The sequence below is a fragment of the Sebastes fasciatus genome, chromosome 13 (genome assembly GCF_043250625.1).
Source record: "Sebastes fasciatus isolate fSebFas1 chromosome 13, fSebFas1.pri, whole genome shotgun sequence".
Taxonomy (NCBI): Eukaryota; Metazoa; Chordata; class Actinopteri; order Perciformes; family Sebastidae; genus Sebastes; species Sebastes fasciatus.
This window is the reverse complement of record NC_133807.1, coordinates 29,688,525-29,710,690: the sequence shown is the minus strand read 5'-3', so window position 1 is coordinate 29,710,690 and position 22,166 is coordinate 29,688,525. Positions and strand designations below refer to the sequence as shown.

At 39.1% G+C, this 22,166-nt stretch overlaps 2 protein-coding genes across 2 annotated transcripts in view; both read right to left on the bottom strand.

Moving 5' to 3' along the window:
• The window catches only part of LOC141781193 (sterile alpha motif domain-containing protein 9-like), a 62,495-nt gene that overhangs the window by 4,894 nt on the left and 35,435 nt on the right, over positions 1-22,166 (bottom strand). Inside the window, exons 3-4 of the mRNA XM_074656757.1 lie at positions 3,338-3,433; positions 166-233 (exon numbers count right to left, since the gene is read on the bottom strand). Of these exons, the coding sequence (XP_074512858.1) occupies positions 166-169 (4 nt within the window). The 5' untranslated portion in view covers positions 170-233; positions 3,338-3,433. The remainder of the gene's footprint in view (positions 1-165; positions 234-3,337; positions 3,434-22,166) is intronic.
• On the bottom strand, positions 12,391-21,419 carry LOC141781194 (sterile alpha motif domain-containing protein 9-like). Its single transcript, XM_074656758.1, has 4 exons — positions 21,321-21,419; positions 20,903-20,998; positions 17,730-17,797; positions 12,391-17,359 (listed from the first exon to the last, which is right to left on the bottom strand). The coding sequence occupies exons 3-4, from the start codon at positions 17,731-17,733 to the stop codon at positions 12,747-12,749; spliced, it is 4,617 nt and encodes a 1,538-aa protein (XP_074512859.1). The 5' UTR covers positions 17,734-17,797; positions 20,903-20,998; positions 21,321-21,419; the 3' UTR covers positions 12,391-12,746.

Genomic DNA, 22,166 nt, shown 5'->3' with positions numbered 1-22,166 from the left:
CAGTGTTGCTAGAGCCAAACTTGAGGTGCACAAGGGAATATTTTAGGTAATATATTAACACTTTAAAAGCAGAGAAGACAAATCACAAGATACATGTCACTGCAAACAGCTCAAACTACTACACCCCTTTGAAGTGCTGAAAAAAGGACTTGTCACTCCACTCACCCATGATGATTTTCTTTCTCCTTCCACTAAATGATCATCTTTGGTGTTAACTTATTATCACCTTCCATCTGCAAGAGAAAACGTTATACAGTTACATTCAGTCCATTATCATCTTGCATACAGATGAACATGTGCTAAATGAAACTGGCTCACAGGCAAGTGTATCTTGTTTATGGTGAAACTGGAATCACAGATAGCTTTAGTTCACTTCATATAGCTCCTGGTACAGTCATTACAGAGAGACAGTCATGCCAAACTCCATGCAAAATACTGTTAAATTATTGTCTTCTATTTTTGCAAATTTTACACTCCTCATCGGAATTACTGAAGATTATAACTCCACTGTTAGTGGATTAATGAGGCCAAAATATTTGATAAATATTTAAAAATTATGTTAAAATAGATCAACTGATATTCTTTTCTTACATGAACACAGGACGTTAACATTTCACAGTTGGAAAATAAACTTGTCAGTCCTCTCTGGTGGTCAAACCATGTAATGGTGACAGTTTCTAAATTGCCTCAAACATATCCTCTATACAGCAATTTCCTTATTTATTGGTCTACATTGATGTTGATGATGATATAAGCTGTTAAATATCAGTCGATTTATCAGACCGGCCGAAGATCTTTTCAAAAAGTGTGTGTGTATATTCCCTGATATGCAGTAATTGTCCTCTAGAATGATGTAATTAATGTAATTGTAATTTGATTGTATTAATTATTGTTTTAATGTTAATGTAGTAGTCTACAGAAATAAACTGCTATAGCATTGAAAGATTCCCTAAAGACCAATGAAAACACAATAAACTCATGAGTAAGTTTTAAGTAAAACTTCTTGCATGTTACAAAAACGTATTAGATTGTCTAGATAAGGGTTCTCCAACCAGTAGCTCGTTACCTGTTTCTGAGTGGCTCGCTAACGGTTCAAAGAATATGTACATAAATTTGATAATAATACAAAGTGACTTTGTAAAACTGTTTAAATTACTACCCAATCCAATTCACAGACATCCCGTCCCCTTCTGAGACCAAATGATTATACAGTATGTCTATTGGCTGTCAATTAAACTAGTTAGGCTGCTGTCAGCTTTGTAACGCCATAACATACAGCGATGTTAGCAGACTAGCAAGTGCACATCAGATTTGACAATGACAGAAAAGAGAGGTCTGAGAGACTGGCGGAAAATAGCCAGGCCAATAAAAGGCAAAAAATATACTATTTCATGAGGAATCGTTTTTTGTCACATTTGCGGTGTGAGCGTGTCAGTCAGTAAAAGATGTAACACGTCTCATCTGAACGTGTGTCGGACACATTGAGAGCGCCGTAACATGGACGAGGAACGGCTGATTAGTTTAGATAAAATGAGCCAAGAAAACCGGGTCAGTCGTCCTGGATGTAAATGAAAATAATAACTTGATTATTGACACTTTTAGCACAAGTATTGACGCTCGCAGTTATATGCGTAGCGTTCACTAGTGAAACTTTATTACGAGCTACCTGTCAAAAAATATAACAGCCACCTCACTAATGGTTAAAATAAAACACAAACACACAGCACAAAGAGACAACTATGGAAACTGTGTTAAATATGAGCCGTCATTACAATATTTCAGTAAGAAGCCTCGTTTTGATCCGCTCCATTTGTCATTTGTGTGGTTTTTTTAAATCTACCAGCTAAAACAATGAGAGAAAGTAGACCTACAAACCAGGTGCATTAAAGGACCAAGAGAGTAAAAAGCACCCTGTGCTCCTCTCACATCTTACATACCTGTTTGGATTATTCTGTTCTGTATAGTGGAATAAAACAATGGACTAATGTTACACTACAGCAGGCTGAGCAGGGACAACAACTGGTGAGAGAAACACCCACATTTAATATCTTTATTAACTTAAATTGTAGTTATGAAGAAATCAGTCAGACTGTTAGATTAATGTGTTGTTAACTCCCTGTTTATCTTGGCCCCTGTCTGTGTGCACATTTTGACCCTGGCACGAGCAAGACGCAGAGCGTGCCTGAGGAGTTATCTGTAGCCTACAGTACCTCCTCTTTCACTACAGAAACCATTTAAGGTGGCAGCTGGCTGGAGAAGATCGCTAGATAACAACCTACTTGCTCTTGGCTATATCATATGTTATTTCCAGTAAAAATCACAATATAAAACGTGTATTTTCTGTTTAAAAAGTAGGCTACAAACATAGGAAGATAACAACTAACCCATCTTTTAAGTGGTTACGTCTCCAGCTCCAGTCTGATGTGAAGCTCACAGCTGATATGTTCGTGGTTTGTTTACATGACGTAACAAAAGTGCAGATTTAATGTATTCAGTGTGGACAGAGAGCGTCTAATGTGCGATGTGACGCTCACATCCAGTGAGGACACGGTGTTAGTTTATACCCTGTTTTTGTGGACATAACAGCATGTGTGTGTATGCGTCCGTGCGAGCCTGTGCGCATAAAGTGACAGTATGTATACACCTCTGTCAGCTTATTTCTTTCATGAAACATGATAATGTTAAATATACACTTAATAAATGCTATATGAGGTGAAAAAAATGCCCCCTACGTCAAAGCTGATTGCCCGTTGGCCCTCTGGCGCCGACCCTGCAACAGTCTCTGTTTACCAAACTGACGAAGAAGGCCAATGAAACAAAGAGGCTTCGTTTAGTGGTGCACATCCTAATGAAACACAAAAAGCCCTTCGCCTGTGGAAGGATTGTAATAGAGACGATGACTGCGATGGCTGAAACCTTATTAAAGGACCATAAAAGTAAGACAGAAATTATGTTTGCTATTGGTGATGTACAACTTGGTGCGTTGAGTAGCTCTCAGCCACTTTCATTTTATCAAATTAGCTCTCAGAGGGAAAAAGGTTGGAGACCCCTGGTCTAGATTGAGATCACTATCTCCTCACTTCAATCCAATCAGACCACATTCCACATTCTTTTGTTCCTGCTTTTTTTCAGGGTCTGTGCCCAGCCCCCGTCTCTCCACAGAAAATGGTGAGCCATGTAGGGAAGAGATCATTTCTTTAGTGTGTCACCATCATACTATGGGCATGGATGTTATATAAAAGATCTAACTTACATCCATAACTCTGAGTAAGGTAAAAAAACATTAACACAAGCTAACAACTAAATAAGTATATAAAAAGGTGACTATTGTTCTTACCTTGGATAAACACTGGAAAAATGCTGTGTCACTCCACCATGATTTTCTTTCCCTTCCTTCGTCACATTATCAACTTTGGTGTTAATCACCCTCCATCTGCAAAAGAAAACGTCATACTGTTACTTTCAACCCATGTGAGGAAGACATCTCTCTGTGGAAGAAACTTCACTCAGGTTTAATGTGAAGAACAAATATGTTCAGAGACATCACAGAATCCTATTACTGGGTAGCATTCATGTGAGCATGGAGAAAGGGACAAAACACAGGGATCACTTCCTCTGTCCTGCTTCCTGAGACCAGGAGCCACATATGGGGGACAGAGATAATTTCTCTTTTTGAACGTCAGCAGGCAAAAAACATTTACACAAGTAAATAAATAAAAATGATAAATAAATAAAAAGGAGACCGTTGTTCTTACCTTGGATAAATACAGACAGAAATCAGCTTTTCTTCTTCTCCTGTTGTGGATTTTCCCCCGACGTTGTTCTCAGACTAACGTCCAACACAGAACTGATGTAACTTCACGCCATCTCTATTTATAAGGGGTACGTTCCAAAGCTCTTAATTTTCGTTTCCTCGCTCCTCGCTCCTCGCTTGAACCGGAAGTTGTTCTGGTGCGCCATTTTGAAGACTGTTCCAAAGCCCTTATTTGTGCATCGAGGATCGAGGATCGAGGAGCGAGGATACACCAGTGTATCCTGCACGGAAGTCTTTTGCCGACCGACACGCCCCCTTATTGGAGATCAGTTACTGATTGGACGCTGCTGCCGATCAGACTGATCTGATAACTTTACCTCTCAACATCACTGAGTTTCATACCGGAGTGAAAACAGATCACAGATTAAACGTTTTATAGTTTCGTTGTCTTCTGATTCACCATCTAGTTATAATGTGTGTTAACTGAAGCTCTGAGCAGCAGAAGGACCTGCAGTAGCTCTGCTTCACACACCGTCAGTGAAGCAGCCTGACAGTCAGAGGGGTTTATATAACCTGACAAACTGACTGAATATAACTTTCTGCATTTATTAGAATGATTTGTCTTTTCATGATCTGTTATTTCCCCCGTTAACTTTTATTAATGATACTATTAAAGTCAGAGAGAAAAGGAGAGTCTGTCTGTCAGCAACAAACACCTTTTACATCATTTATCCTCATTTCCATTCAGTCACATGAGGCTGATGATTCCTGAAAGTCGGGTTTGATATGAGTTACATCATTTACATTTTCCCTTTAGCCTAATAAATAATGTCCAGTGTTCAAAAAACACCATAGTCATATTCTGGGTTATGAAATAATGAGCTCACAATCAGAATATCAATAACTACAGACGCTAATAATGAATAAATAATATAAAGTTATTGATCCAGTAGAGATGTTTCCTGAGCCTCTAAGCAGTCCACAGTAGAAATACAGGCTGCAGCTTGCACTTGTCTTTATTAGTATTAGTACAGTTCAGACACAAACAGCTGTTAAAGTTGACTGACAGCTGATCCAGATGTGATCAGCTGCTGCTGTCATCAGAAACGGACGTCGCTTGTGAATTAAACACATGCATTATCAGGACTACAGGATAGTTACACTTAATGTCAATGGGTTGCATAATCCGATTAAAAGGAGTAAAATCATTGCTAAAATGAAACGAGAAAGGATGCAGGTAATATATTGGCAGGAAACCCACCTCTCTCCACCAGAACATGATAAACTGAAAAAACTTGGATTCCAAAATACTTACTACTCATCACATAAATCTGGAAGGAGGAGGGGTGTGGCTATTCTGATCCCAAACTCAGTCAATTTTGAATTTATGTCTGAAATCAAGGATAAGGAGGGGAGATATGTCCTAGTCAGGGGAAAACTATATAATAAAGAGGTAACACTATTTAATGTATATGCTCCGCCAGGGAGTAACAAATCCTTTTTTAAGAAGATATTTAACTTGATAGCCACAGAATCATATGGTACTCTAATATGTGGTGGAGATTTGAACGTTCAAATTAATCCTAAACTGGATACAACTAACCCATCCCAAAAGAAACATCCAAATGCCACAGTGGTCCAGCGGATGCTCAAGGAACTGGGTATGATTGATGTGTGGAGAGATTTTCATCCATCGGAGAGACAATATACTTACTACTCCTCATGCCACTCTATGTACTCAAGAATTGACTATTTATTTATGTATAAATCAGACAGACATAGAATTAAAAATTGTAATATAGGGATTAGGGATGTATCTGACCATTCAGGAGTATACTTATCTTTACATCTAGTTAATCAACAAAAAAATACACTCTGGAGACTCAACACGAGTATTTTAAATGACAAAACAGTCCAGAAACAGATTCAGAATGAATTTGAAATGTATCTTCAAAATAATGACAATGGAGAAGTTTCCCCAAATACTCTATGGGACGCAGCAAAGGCTGTGATTCGAGGTAAAATTATCGCTGTCACAGCTTTCCGGAAAAAGGAAAAACAGAAAAGATTAACCGATTTACAAGAAGAAATGAAGTCCTTAGAGATCAGACATACAAAACAAAGAGACCCACAAATATTGACCAGATTGAACAAAGTTAAACAAGAAATAAATGGGATATATGATGAGGAAATAGAAAAGCAACTCAAGTTTGTCAAACAAAAATACTACGAGACAGGACCTAAAGCAATGAAACTCCTCTCCTGGAGAATACGAAAACAACAGGCAAAGAATACAATCTACAAAATCAGGAATCCTAGAACACAAAATGACTGCAGTGACATAGAAAACATTCAACAATCCTTTGAACTATACTACAAAGATCTTTATACCCAACCGGCAAGGGCAGATACACTAGCAATGGAGAGATTTCTAAACTCATTGGATTTACCATCTATAGGAGAACAACAGAATGAAGCAATGATGGCTGACATAACAGCAGAAGAATTGGACAGAGCTATCTCAAGGTTGAAATCAAGTAAGGCCCCGGGCACAGACGGATACCCGTCTGAATGGTATAAAGCATTTAGACCACAAATAATACCTATACTGCTTAACTGTTTAAATCATACATTGAGAACAGGAGAAGCCCCGCAATCATGGAGAGAAGCAGTCATCTCAATAATTCCAAAAGAGGGAAAAGATAAAAAGGAATGCAGTTCATATAGACCAATATCAGTCCTAAATGTAGACTATAAATTATTTGCTTCAATCCTATCTAAGAGGCTAGAGGTCATCTTACCTGAGTTGGTAGATCTAGACCAAACAGGTTTCATACAAAACAGACAGACACAGGATAATTTAAGGAGAACATTACAAGTTATGAGCCATATTACAACAGAAAATATAAATGCAATGCTGGTCAGCCTTGATGCCGAAAAGGCATTTGACTCAGTGGGTTGGGAATATCTGTACAGGGTGCTTGCCAGGTTTGGCTTTAAGGATGGTTTTATTAAGTGTATTAAAGCGCTATATTCCTGTCCAATAGCCAAGATTAAGGTTAACGGACACCTGTCGCAAACAATCCAACTAGAAAGAGGGACGCGCCAGGGGTGTCCCTTGAGCCCTGCTCTGTTTGCATTGTATATTGAACCCCTTGCCCAAGCAGTTAGAGAGGACTTGGAGATAAAAGGGATTACAATCAGAGGGGAAGAACATAAGATCTGTATGTTTGCTGATGATGTCCTGCTGTTCCTTGCGAGCCCTGAATCTAGTATTCCTAAATTGATGAGCCTTCTAAAAACATATAATTCATACTCTGGATATAAATTAAATATCCAAAAAACTCAAGCTCTCACTTTCAATTTTATACCCCCTCAAGATATGAGAAGGAAATATCACTTTAAATGGAATTCCCCCTCAATAAAATATTTGGGAATAAATTTAACAAAAGACATGTCAAAACTCTTTGAAAGCAATTACGGTCCTATCAATAAAGAGATAAAATCAGATATTTCTAGATGGACGTTGCTCCCATTAGACATGAGTAGTAGAATAGAAATAATTAAAATGAACATGTTACCGCGGTTACTCTATCTTTTCCAGTCATTGCCTTTGGAAGTACCCCAAAAACAATTTAACGAATGGGATGGGATGATTTCGAGGTTCATCTGGAACAGCAGGAGACCTCGGGTAAAGTTCAAGACACTACAATTGTCAAAGGGGAAGGGAGGGAGAGCCCTACCATGCCTGCAGGATTATTATTACGCTGCCCAATTGAAACCTTTAGTGTGTTGGTGTGCACCAAACTATGAATCCAAATGGAAGACATTGGAAATAAAACAGATAGATACTCCAATACAGTCAATACTAGGTAACAGAAGTCAGGCTGAAAGGAGCTATAACAGATTAAACCAGTGGACCCTATTTTCAGTTAAGCTGTGGTTTAGGCTGCTGAAGAAATTACAACTGGAGAAACATGCGGGGGTCTTGGGTTGGGTAGCGTATGATCCAGGATTTGAGCCTGCAATGTTGGATGGGAGATTTAAACTGTGGGTTGGGAGAGGTATCACGTCTTTCTGTTCAGTCACCTCAAAAGGTCAACTACAGAGCTATCAGGATTTAGCAGATACATTTGGACTGGAAAAGCAGGACTTTTTCAGGCACCTGCAAGTTAGAGATTACTTTAAGAAAAAAATACAAAGCACAAAAACAAACGATTACAATTTGATTACTATATTCTCTGATGCATATACAAAAGAGAGAAGTAAAAAGTTGGTTTCCAAACTTTATGGAAGTATACAAGACTCTAAGAAGCACTCTACAAACTACATTAAACAAAAATGGGAGAAAGAGTCAGACTCACAAATAACAGAGGAGGACTGGACAGAAATATGTGAGACTCAGGCAACTACTACAAACTCGGGATCCTGGAGGGAGTTTGGATGGAAGAACGTAGTGCGATTTTTCATTACTCCTAAATTAACAGCACTGCAAACAGACACGCAGAGCAGGGGCTTCTGTTGGAGGCAATGTGGAACCTCAATGGCTGATCATTTCCATATTTTTTGGGCATGCCCTAAAATACAGCCATATTGGCAAGAGGTGGCAACTGAGATTCATAAAATAATTGGAATAAAGTTAAAATACTCATTCATTATACTATACTTGGGAAAAATGCCAGAAATTGTTTTTCACAAAGATAAATATTTAATAAAGATTCTCTTGGCAAGTAGTAAGAAAGCCATAACGCGAAAGTGGTTGCAGACTGATCCTCCAACATTAGAACAATGGCGGGGTATTGTAAATCAAGTGTATTGTAATGAAAGACTCACATTTATTTTAAGGCTGGAATTGGAAAAAAGTATTGAGTACTGGGAAAAATGGATTGTGTATTTACACCGTTGATTGAAGTGTGACATTTTATATTAAGATGTATTTACAAAAATGTACTGTGATTTGATATTGTAACACCCATGATGACCTCATGTTCTTTGTTCTCAAATAAAAAAAGAGTTTAAAAAAAAAAAAAGTAGCTTCTCTTAGGCACTGACTGTAGTTACATATTCCATATTTTCCAAATCTCCATCTTGAGCTGCAGCAACATCAATCAACAAGCAAAATCTCAGTATAAAAAAAATAGAATTTAATGTGCAAGTCATCAACTTCACTTTGACACCCTTGAAAAGTTATTATACGCGAGTTCTGCAGCCTGACCTCTAAAACTCATATCTGACTACTTAATCACATGAGAATAAAATTACCCACTGTATTCAGATGCCACCCTGAACACCCTTTGGAACAGTCCGCTCTTGCCGAGTCAGCACAATAGTCTTGATTGACAAAAGAGAAGCAGTCTAGCAGCATTAACTGGAATCAAGCACATTTAGCATAGTCAAATTTAAAGATCTGTACCCATACAGCACAGTGATGGTCATACTTGCCAACCTCGAGACATAAAAAAACAACAACAGAGAGGATTACAAAACCAAAAATGTGTGTTTGTTTCCTGCATTCTGGTGACTTTTAAACAACGAAAACTGCAAAATATTTATAATTATAAAGTACGCTGCAACAGCAGTTTTATGTTAAATACCTTTAAAGGTGCAGTGTGTAGGATTTGGTGACATCTAGTGGTGTGGTTGCAGATTGCAACCAACTGTGTACCCCTCCAATCACTCCTCCGAGCGCCGAGTGCAAAACCGTGGTAACGCCGTTCGCCTCACTCAGAGGCCATCCATACCATAATAACACTACTGTAGGAGCAACGGAAGTCAGACGGCGGCTGGCGGTACGGCGGTTTTACACTCTGCAGCTCACGTTACCGCAGTTTCACCAGCGTGTCGTAGAACTACGGTGGCCTTCAGGTGACGTAAAAAACACATTCATTATTTAATTTTACACTCATGAAAACATACTTATAAATATCATATTCCATATCAGCTAATAGATCCCCGAAAAGCTACACACTGTTCCTTTAATTTTACTTTTAATTCTCAGGAATAAGAGTAATCTGCTCCTCTGGTGTGAACAGTTTTCCTACTCCATTTCTCTCTTCGTCTCTCACTCACCGAAGGTCCTTTCAGACACAACGCGACAACGACACCACTGCGCTCTGAATCCCGTAATTTCCGATGGCGTGTTACACGCCACGACGGCTTTTTCGCTGCATAGAGCAACGCCCAACTTTGGGCAGTGCACACTGACAATGTGCGCTGAACCTGCAGGTCAAACCGCGAGCAGCTCTTTCCCCATCGAGAAAACAACATTTGGTGTAGCTGTATTGTCGTCCGGGTGGAAACAGTAGGGCTTTTACACGCTGTACAGCGCCAGAAACAGGTTGAGATAACGAAAAAGAAAAAAGAAAAAAAAGGTTTGAACATTTGTCACAAACCGGGAGAGGGAAATGAAAAACGTGAATCTTCTGGGAAAATCGTGAAGGTTGGCAAATATGTAATGATATTTTTAAAAAAAGGCACATTGGCCATATTAAATGATTCATCATCAATGATCCAGATTCTGAATCAAGTCTATACAAAAATATACATACAGTATCTGTGCAGTGAACAGGCTCACTCAGAAATACAACATTGCACTATAAAACTACCCAACAACAACAACATCCAGACATGTTTCCCACAAGAGAGGCCAGATAGTTTTGGGTGGGACAAACACTTTTTTTTTGGACATGCCGTTATAAAATAAAAAAATTCTTTGCTCAGTCCAGCTACAAGATAACACCCTGTTGGTTATCCGACTTCCTCGAGGCAGAGACAGACTTGTGGACGGTTCTGTTTGGGAAACATTTTAACCCCGGTGAACAGAAGGCACTTAAATAAGGGTGCAGCTGCGGCACCCAGCAGTGGATCCCAGGCACTGCAGGCCTGGTCCTCACCAGCTCACGGTGCAGCAGCTGAGTCCCGCTTGGTGTCCGCTCTTGAAGGCAACGCTCCCGTCTGACCTACAACAATAGGATACGATAAATACAAAATGAAAATGTAAACAAAAAACAGTTATTCATTTCCATTTTTAAAAATCCACAGGGAGCCACTGGAGAGGAGCTAAAGAGACGCCCGCCCCTCCCTGCTTGATGGTATGATCCTTGTCTGTCATCACCTGATTGGTCGTCATTAACACAACACTCAGTCACAGTAAGTGCATGGAACAAGTTTCAATTAAGGAAAGAAAATATATTGGCTACAAAAATAAATGCAAAGTTATTTAAATCAAGATGTTTGGTTTCCTAATAGACTAGTGACCACCATCATTTTAGACTTAAATATTTATCAAATATTAATATATATATATATATATAAATATATAAATATATAAATATTAATATATAAAAATAAATATGCATATATTGCATAAATATTATATGTGTCATTAGCCAATAAAAACTATTTGATAAGTCAAAAACACTAATGGGAACCCCTGTAAATCTGATGAGGTACATACGCTGACATTTTTTGAGATCGCTGAAATATCAAAAAATTAGACTTGTTTTTATAGTAATCTGCATTGCAAATGTTAATAATCCTGTATTGAGTGACCTGATTACCTTGTCTCAGTCAGAACTACTACTACTAGTCCAGAATGATTAAACTATTAACACCACAAAGTTGTAATGTTTTTTTTTCGTTTCTGAAGTTTGCACAAACTTTATAGCCTAACTGATGAAAAACAATATTCAAGTTCTTTGGACAGTGTTAAAATGCTTGATGTTAAGTGTCAATTTGTGTTCATTTTTCAAGTATAAGTCTAACAAGTATGTCTTATATAGTCAGCCAGTTGTTGCACAATAAAATCTTCTGAACAGACTATCACTATCACTTGAACATGAAAGTTTATTCAAGGAATGACAACATAAAACTGAAATTGAAGAGAGAAAAAAACAGTTTATTGTATTCTGTGATATATTTTACATACAGAACACCAATGTTTACAGAGTCAAATATTTCATGTTACTATCAAAAACATCATCAAATATATAATAAGTAAAACAAATTAAAAATGTATAGCAATAAAACTACAGGTACTGACATCATTTTTAGTTTAATTTTAAGGACAAGTGTGTTTTCATAATTTGTGTAAAGTGTATTCAATATCTATACAAGCACTTTATTACACATGTTTCTATTGCATATCAATATGTATACACATTCTTCTCCAACTGTGCATACTGTTGCTGTTTATCTCCTAATACATTGTTAAAACACTGATACAAATCCCATGAAGGTAGTTGCATTTAATTCCATTGCTTTCTACATTGTATCCTGGTAAATATAGAAGAGTGAGTATAAGCCATCATGATCTACTATAAAGCCCAGATGTTTAAGAACAGTTGACACCAAAATTCATCTTCTGTGACATGCTGTTTTCTGTCCAACAGCAGTCTAGTTCAGTTTCCAAACACCAAATGTGAGCCCGTTAGCAAAATCCAGGCACTAACGCTCACTTGAGATACATTTGAAAGGCATTTTCATGCCAGGTGTGAACTGCAATACATCTGAACTGGATCGACAAACAATCAGAAAATAACAGGATACTAGATACAGGTTGAAACAGGCACTCTGAGTTCCTATTTAAGAAGCATCGAGCTTTAGAGTAGCACATTCAGTTTACATTGTTTTTACTCTGGGAATCCAGAGTCAATCATGTCATAGTCCATGTTCATATATACACAAAAACTGGTGAGTCATTTTTATGAAACTTTTTCAGTACACTTACATGTGCATCTATATACAAGTACAAGAGGGGAAACATCAAACAATCTTTCATCTTACAAAACAATACCATGTGCTTCAACATTTTTGTTTCGTCTTTCACAAATATTGCCTACTTGACAAACTGCCGTAAGAAGTTTTGTGTGTTTTGAATTGATCTTTTCTCTTTTTAATTTGTTCTAGCTCTTAGGTAATGAGGTGGATACTAGGCCCATGCTTCAGCAATATGACATACAGCCATGTATCAGGATCATTGTTCAAAGACAAACTATTGTTTCACAATGATGTTGTAGGCAACAGGGCCTTTGAATGTGAACCCCAGGTAGAATGTGATGTTTTCATTACTATGAGGCACTGAAGGTAAATGAATAGGCTGGATTTTGAACTTCTTGTTCTGAGGGCCTTCAAGGTACACCACTCCATCTTCAGTCCAACCAGACACACATTTCAGCATCGTGGCAATCTCAGGCTTTTTCCATGCCTCACCCCTGAACCACTCCATGCGTTTCTCGGAGACAGAGAACCCCTTTGTGACTGTTTCAACCTTTGTCTTGTGGACAAATTTATCCAATCCTTTCCCATTGCCGAGAAAAAATTGGGTGTAAATCCTTCTTTTCCGCTGAGGAATATCCTTCATCTTGGTCCAGTAGTCTTTTTCTAGGTCTTCAACAGCTGATTGCACAATTTCATATTTGGTTTCTTTCTCTTGATCTGTGTCATGATCCTCTGGCCAGAACAGCAAGGTAAGCAAGAACAGGGCACATGGTGAACATTTATTTTCATCAGAAGGGAACTGACGACTAAGTGCCTGTAGATCTTTCAGAGGAGCTACCTTTTGAGTCTGTGGTGACAGGCATTTCAGAGAAATGTGGGCCATTATGTAATTGACAATATCCTTTTGGCCAAATTTGGCCTTTATTGGATTGCTGGGGTAGAGAGAAAGGATGCTCAATAGAAGGTTTACTGCATTCCTCTGGTCAGTTAGCTTGGAGAGGATGGATGTTACGTTACCTCCGCCAAGCTGATAGATGACCATGCGTTTTTGGAAAGGAGTTAGATCGGCTGGGATTGACTGCCCATGTTGTAGAAGTTCAGTAGAATTAGCTTCACTGAAGTACTCCCCATACTCTGAAGATCTTTTTGCCAACCATGTCAGTGGATGGCTTATCTTCTCTTCAGGACTTTCAGGGGTCTCTTCTTCATCTGCACCGATGTCTGTCTGGAAGTAACTGAGGTCTTCTGAAATCCATTCCAAGGCATCTTGCATTGTCTTGTTGAGTTTTTTCAAACGACCATGAAATGGTTCCCAGGCCTCTTCAACTTCCTCTGGAATGTAATCTGTTAACAGGTACTTCATAGACTCTGAATGGCCATTGTCTCTGTTTGCAAACACTTGCAATGAAGAGATCAGTTTGAGCAGGCTGAGGCCAACATCAACTTCAGAAAAAAAACCTGAACTGTTAACGTTTTCCATATCTGCATCAGCTGCTTTCTCACATTCTTGAAAACACTCCTGGGCTTTCAGTGCAGTCTCCACAGCATCTGCTATATTTTGAGCTGTCTTTGGGACTTTGTCATTGTCAATAGCTTTGCATTTAGCTTGGAACCATTTCTTGTACACCTGCCCCTTTGTGTCAAGTATGTATGAGTTGTTGGGCTGTCGTTTGGCTGCTGTCTCTGCCCAGTATTTTGCCTTTTCAAACTTTTCATAAGTATAGTGAAGACGAGCAAGTTGTTGTGCAAAGAATGGATCTTTATGGAAACACTGGAACGCTTCCTTGAGTAACTCAATTGCTTTGTCTGGGCTTTTCTCCTTTTCACACACATGCTCAATCAGAGGAGCGAAAGAACTATCATATTTGTCCCCTTTGCTTATTCTGGATCGTCTCATAAAAAGTGCTCTCAAAAATGACAGATATTCGTCCCTTCCAAATCTGTGCTCAAAAAGCATCTTGTTACAGAGCAAATCCATTGCCAAACTGCTCTGGGTCTGATGGTTCCCCAAAAGTTGTTGGAGAATTTCCTTTGCAACGAGTGGGTGGATGATCCTGATTGATTTGATGTGTGTCTTTTTATCTCTGAGGTGCAAGAAGACTAGCTTCGCCTGATCACCGAGTGATTTCTCAAACTCATGCTGGCGAAACCTTTCCCACTTAACGTCTAAACCAAGCAAAGCTTCACAATGGGACTGAGAGATGAAAGAGTTTTGAACATAAGTGTTCAGCAGTGCTACATAGAGAATGAGGTGAGTGACAACAGATTGACGGTCAATGCCTTGGAGCAAATGTTCCACAAACTGTTGAACGTAATTCGCATTGAATTCTTCACTCATCAAAAAAAATGTCAGGATGAATTCAGGCTCATAGTCTTCCTCAAGCTCCTGTCGTTTTCCAGCAAACTTTCTCTTCTCTTCAGCAGACAGTTTGTGAGTGACAGACACATTCTGCAATGGAGACTCCTTGCATTTCTTCTCTGGATCATGGGATCGTCTGCAGCTCAACAAAATGAAACATGGAGTTCCATACTGGATTCTTTTGACGTTAATGGCACCCTCTAGTTCATTCCTGAGATCATATAGGTATTCTTTGTCTGAGTCTTCAATGAGGAGCAGCACAGGAAGACACGTTTGTGAATCTTTTTCTTCATATTCTCTTAGTTCAACTGCATGTTGCGCAACAAGACCAGCTGAGTATGAAGGCTTCACAACTGCACACCTAAGATCTTTCCTGTTGTTCCACAGCACCTGTCTTGCGACAGTGCTTCCACCACTTCCTGGATGATGGTAGATGTTTATGCTGTTCACCGGAGATTGATCTGCAGTCCACTTCAAAGCATTATTGAGAAGTTTGGAAACCTCATGATAAGCATCTCTTTCAATTACCTCTCCAACATGCTTGTGCTCAGCAAGCCAGAAATTCAACCAGTTCACTCTCCCACCATGGTAGAATTGCTGATCAATGTTTACTTTCTCCTCATCGATGAAGTCTTTGCTTGTTTCATCACAATGGTCGACCGTCAGAATTTCCAGAGAATACATCTGTTCCTCTTCATGTGTTTCAAGAAGGCAAGTCCCCCTCACAAAGACTGGCAAGTGTTTGCTGGCACATGCATTAACTGGTTGTACCTGCTGCAGAGTTGCGTTAATGTGACTCATTTTCATCCCAACAACACTGGAATTGTTCAGAGTTTCTTTTCCACATGAGACCTCTGCAAAGCTTTGCCACTTTTGGAAGTTTTTCTGTGATTCACAGATGCAGATGATGTCTTTATGGCTTTCCATGTCTGATAAAAACTCATAAAATGTGAGCAACAGAGGCTTCTCAACTGGTGATGTGAGAAGAAAAAGGACCTGGAACGTCCCCTTTGGCAAGATGTGTTTACAGATCAAAGACACAGATTCCCGCAGTGAAGTCACTTTTGTCTCGATCCAAGTCGTTTCATCACATGTTTCACTTCCTTTGTAGTCAGTGCGGCCATTACAAAAGATCCAGCTAGTTTGATCAAACAGATGCAAGCGGCTTGTGAATTCTTCGATGCTCATGTCACCAGATATCCTGTAGCTCTGCAGAGAATGCTTGTTTGCAGCGTGATGCTGAAGGTATTTACTGCAAAGACCTGAAATCTTTGAGTCTGGATCAAAGTCAAACACAGAGAATATGTTCATGTTAAGCAACCAGTCAATGTTGCGGAGGTCATCGGGGTTGAATTTGTTTGTGACGAGTATGAACCATTTCTCTGTATCAATGAATTTCTTCCCACTCGTCATTAGCTTTGTGAGTTTCCTTCCGAGGTCTTGGCAGAAGTCTGGAGCACTGGGGAACTGGCTTTTCTCTGCTTCTTCTCTTTGAGCATCCCGATCTTTGACTCGCTGGTAAAAATCACCTAGGTCTTTTTCGCTCACTGGCTCCGTTTTCGCACCCACCCTCCGCAGAATCGCTTCTATCTCTAATTCTACTTTGTTGGTTGACTCTTTGAAGTTCGGCAGACGAACTGCATACACCTTGCCCTTAACGACACCTATTGAAGGCACAATATCAACCTCTACCACATACCTCTTTTCTGTACTTTCTCGATCGATAACCTCAATGAACCTTGGTGGCCGCACACACTGGCGCACATGCTCCGTGTTAGAGAAACTCTTTTCAGTTTTGTCCAAAGCATCTACATAAATGTCTTTCTCTTTTACAGGGATGCCAATTATCTCACCATGTACGTTTCCTACATCCTCATTGCTGTCCATCACACCAAAGTGTATTGTACCATTTGTTCTGATATTCATACAGCCAGTTGCAAATTTAAGGACCTCATTGGCAAACTTAGCTTGGAGTCTTGTACGATCCAATGCAGCAGCTACAGAAAGAGACTTAAATTCATGGCATGGAGATATCAGATTAAAAGCACCTGATTCAGGCTGCAGGACACTGTGCTTTACATATATGAAATCAATCCCCTCTTGATCAAATGGTCGTGGTCTACAGTCTTCCTTTGATGTCAACACACATTGTTCTTGAGCAGTTTGTCTATCCTTCAAGACATCTTGATCTCTCTCAGGAGTCTGTGCTGAAGAACCTTCACTTGTTGGGGGAAGACATTGAACTGATTTCTGTTCCAGTGTTTTGCCACTGGTGGTCTTTTTCTTATCTTGAGACTTTTGTTTGGCGTTGATGAGCTCATCTCTCTTTTGAATAATAAAAAAAGCAGGCCCTGATTTCATGCAAAACTCTGACTTCAAAACTTTCTCATTCAATACAAGAAGGGATTTTCCATCTACTGCTGCTTCATAGAGCTTCTCTATGTACTGCTCAGTCACTTCAATGGATCTTAGCCAGGTGCTTACTTGAGATTCAGTCCAACTCTTTGGTGACTGCTCAACTTCGTCAGCTGTATAGTGAGAAAAGATAAAAATAACAGAATCAGAGAAGTGATCGTGTTCTCTGCCGCACATCTGGCATATTTGCGGTTTGCAAATTGATATTAACCAAATCTCTAAATTTGGTGTTTAGCATTTGAGCTAATATTCTCCATATATCTGCGTTTCTCCACAATATATATCAAATCTCACAATAACAAATTATAATTTATAATACAGTGTTGCTAGAGCCAAACTTGAGGTGCACAAGGGAATATTTTAGGTAATATATTAACACTTTAAAAGCAGAGAAGACAAATCACAAGATACATGTCACTGCAAACAGCTCAAACTACTACACCCCTTTGAAGTGCTGAAAAAAGGACTTGTCACTCCACTCACCCATGATGATTTTCTTTCTCCTTCCACTAAATGATCATCTTTGGTGTTAACTTATTATCACCTTCCATCTGCAAGAGAAAACGTTATACAGTTACATTCAGTCCATTATCATCTTGCATACAGATGAACATGTGCTAAATGAAACTGGCTCACAGGCAAGTGTATCTTGTTTATGGTGAAACTGGAATCACAGATAGCTTTAGTTCACTTCATATAGCTCCTGGTACAGTCATTACAGAGAGACAGTCATGCCAAACTCCATGCAAAATACTGTTAAATTATTGTCTTCTATTTTTGCAAATTTTACACTCCTCATCGGAATTACTGAAGATTATAACTCCACTGTTAGTGGATTAATGAGGCCAAAATATTTGATAAATATTTAAAAATTATGTTAAAATAGATCAACTGATATTCTTTTCTTACATGAACACAGGACGTTAACATTTCACAGTTGGAAAATAAACTTGCCAGTCCTCTCTGGTGGTCAAACCATGTAATGGTGACAGTTTCTAAATTGCCTCAAACAAATCCCCTATACAGCAATTTCCTTATTTATTGGTCTACATTGATGCTGATGATGATATAAGCTGTTAAATATCAGTCGATTTATCAGACCGGCCGAAGATCTTTTCAAAAAGTGTGTGTGTATATTCCCTGATATGCTGTAATTGTCCTCTAGAATGATGTAATTAATGTAATTGTAATTTGATTGTATTAATTGTTTTAATGTTAATGTAGTAGTCTACAGAAATAAACTGCTATAAGAAATTGAAAGATTCCCTAAAGACCAATGAAAACACATTAAACTCATGAGTAAGTTTTAAGTAAAATTTCTTGCATGTTACAAAAACGTATTAGATTGTCTAGATAAGGGTTCTCCAACCAGTAGCTCGCTACCTGTTTCTGAGTGGCTCGCTAACGGTTCAAAGAATATGTACATAAATTTGATAATAACACAAAGTCACTTTGTAAAACTGTTTAAATTACTACCCAATCCAATTCACAGACATCCCGTCCCCTTCTGAGACCAAATGATTATACAGTATGTCTATTGGCTGTCAATTAAACTAGTTAGGCTGCTGTCAGCTTTGTAACGCCATAACATACAGCGATGTTAGCAGACTAGCAAGTGCACACCAGATTTGACAATGACAGAAAAGAGAGGTCTGAGAGACTGGCAGAAAATAGCCAGGCCAATAAAAGGCAAAAAATATACTATTTCATGAGGAATTGTTTTTTGTCACATTTGCGGTGTGAGCGTGTCAGTCAGTAAAAGATGTAACACGTCTCATCTGAACATGTGTCGGACACATTGAGAGCGCCGTAACATGGACGAGGAACGGCTGATTAGTTTAGATAAAATGAGCCAAGAAAACCGGGTCAGTTGTCCTGGATGTAAATGAAAATAATAACTTGATTATTGACACTTTTAGCACAAGTATTGACGCTCGCAGTTATATGTGTAGCGTTCACTAGTGAAACTTTATTACGAGCTACCTGTCAAAAAATATAACAGCCACCTCACTAATGGTTAAAATAAAACACGAACACACAGCACAAAGAGACAACTATGGAAACTGTGTTAAATATGAGCCGTCATTACAATATTTCAGTAAGAAGCCTCGTTTTGATCCGCTCCATTTGTCATTTGTGTTTTTTTTTTTAAATCTACCAGCTAAAACAATGAGAGAAAGTAGACCTACAAACCAGGTGCATTAAAGGACCAAGAGAGTAAAAAGCACCCTGTGCTCCTCTCACATCTTACATACCTGTTTGGATTATTCTGTTCTGTATAGTGGAATAAAACAATGGACTAATGTTACACTACAGCAGGCTGAGCAGGGACAACAACTGGTGAGAGAAACACCCACATTTAATATCTTTATTAACTTAAATTGTAGTTATGAAGAAATCAGTCAGACTGTTAGATTAATGTGTTGTTAACTCCCTGTTTATCTTGGCCCCTGTCTGTGTGCACATTTTGACCCTGGCACGAGCAAGACGCAGAGCGTGCCTGAGGAGTTATCTGTAGCCTACAGTACCTCCTCTTTCACTACAGAAACCATTTAAGGTGGCAGCTGGCTGGAGAAGATCGCTAGATAACAACCTACTTGCTCTTGGCTATATCATGTTATTTCCAGTAAATATCACAATATAAAACGTGTATTTTCTGTTTAAAAAGTAGGCTACAAACATAGGAAGATAACAACTAACCCATCTTTTAAGTGGTTACGTCTCCAGCTCCAGTCTGATGTGAAGCTCACAGCTGATATGTTCGTGGTTTGTTTACATGACGTAACAAAAGTGCAGATTTAATGTATTCAGTGTGGACAGAGAGCGTCTAATGCACGATGTGACGCTCACATCCAGTGAGGACACGGTGTTAGTTTATAACATGTTTTTGTGGACATAACAGCATGTGTGTGTATGCGTCCGTGCGAGCCTGTGCGCATAAAGTGACAGTATGTATACACCTCTGTCAGCTTATTTCTTTCATGAAACATGATAATGTTAAATATACACTTAATAAAGGCTATATGAGGTGAAAAAAATGCCCCCCATGTCAAAGCTGATTGCCCGTCGGCCCCTAATACTCTGGCGCCGACCCTGCAACAGTCTCTGTTTACCAAACTGACGAAGAAGGCCAATGAAGCGAAGAGGCTTCGTTTAGTGGTGCACATCCTAATGAAACACAAAAAGCCCTTCGCCTGTGGAAGGATTGTAATAGAGACGATGACTGCGATGGCTGAAACCTTATTAAAGGACCATAAAAGTAAGACAGAAATTATGTTTGCTATCGGTGATGTACAACTTGGTGCGTTGAGTGGCTCTCAGTCATTTTCATTTTATCAAATTAGCTCTCAGAGGGAAAAAGGTTGGAGACCCCTGGTCTAGATTGAGATCACTATCTCCTCACTTCAATCCAATCAGACCACATTCCACATTCTTTTGTTCCTGCTTTTTTTCAGGGTCTGTGCCCAGCCCCTGTCTCTCCACAGAAAATGGTGAGCCATGTAGGGAAGAGATCATTTCTTTTAGTGTGTCACCATCACACTATGGGCATGGATGTTATATAAAAGATCTAACTTACATCCATAACTCTGAGTAAGGTAAAAAAAAACACAAGCTAATAATAAATAAATATATAAAAAGGTGACTATTGTTCTTACCTTGGATAAACACTGGAAAAATGCTGTGTCACTCCAAGATGATTTTCTTTCCCTTCCTTCGTCACATTATCAACTTTGGTGTTAATCACCCTCCATCTGCAAAAGAAAACGTCATACTGTTACTTTCAACCCATGTGAGGAAGACATCTCTCTGTTGAAGAAACTTCACTCAGGTTTAATGTGAAGAACAAATATGTTCAGAGACATCACAGAATCCTATTACTGGGTAGCATTCATGTGAGCATGGAGAAAGGGACAAAACACAGGGATCACTTCCTCTGTCCTGCTTCCTGAGACCAGGAGCCACATATGGGGGACAGAGATCATTTATCTTTTTGAACTTCAGCAGGCAAAAAACATTTACACAAGTAAATAAATAAAAATGATAAATAAATAAAAAGGAGACCGTTGTTCTTGCCTTGGATAAATACAGACAGAAATCCGCTTTTCTTCTTCTCCTGTTGTGGATTTTCCCCCGACGTTGTTCTCAGACTAACGTCCAACACAGAACTGATGTGACTTCACGCCATCTCTATTTATAAGGGGTACGTTCCAAAGCTCTTAATTTTCGTTTCCTCGCTCCTCGCTCCTCGCTCCTCGCTTGAACCGGAAGTTGTTCTGGTGCGCCATTTTGAAGACCGTTCCAAAGCCCTTATTTGTGCATCGAGGATCGAGGAGCTATGAGCGAGGATACACCAGTGTATCCTCCCCGGAAGTCTTTTGCCGACCGACACGCCCCCTTATTGGAGATCAGTTACTGATTGGACGCTGCTGCCGATCAGACTGATCTGATAACTTTACCTCTCAACATCACTGAGTTTTATACCGGAGTGAAAACAGATCACAGATTAAACGTTTTATAGTTTCGTTGTCTTCTGATTCACCATCTAGTTATAATGTGTGTTAACTGAAGCTCTGAGCAGCAGAAGGACCTGCAGTATCTCTGCTTCACACACCGTCAGTGAAGCAGCCTGACAGTCAGAGGGGTTTATAACACCTGACAAACTGACTGAAAATAACTTCCTGCATTTATTAGAATGATTTGTCTTTTCATGATCTGTTATTTCCCCCGTTAACTTTTATTAATGATACTATTAAAGTCAGAGAGAAAAGGAGAGTCTGTCTGTCAGCAACAAACACCTTTTACATCATTTATCCTCATTTCCATTCAGTCACATGAGGCTGATGATTCCTGAACGTCGGGTTTGATATACATCATTTACATTTTCCCTTTAGCCTAATAAATAATGTCCAGTGTTTAAAA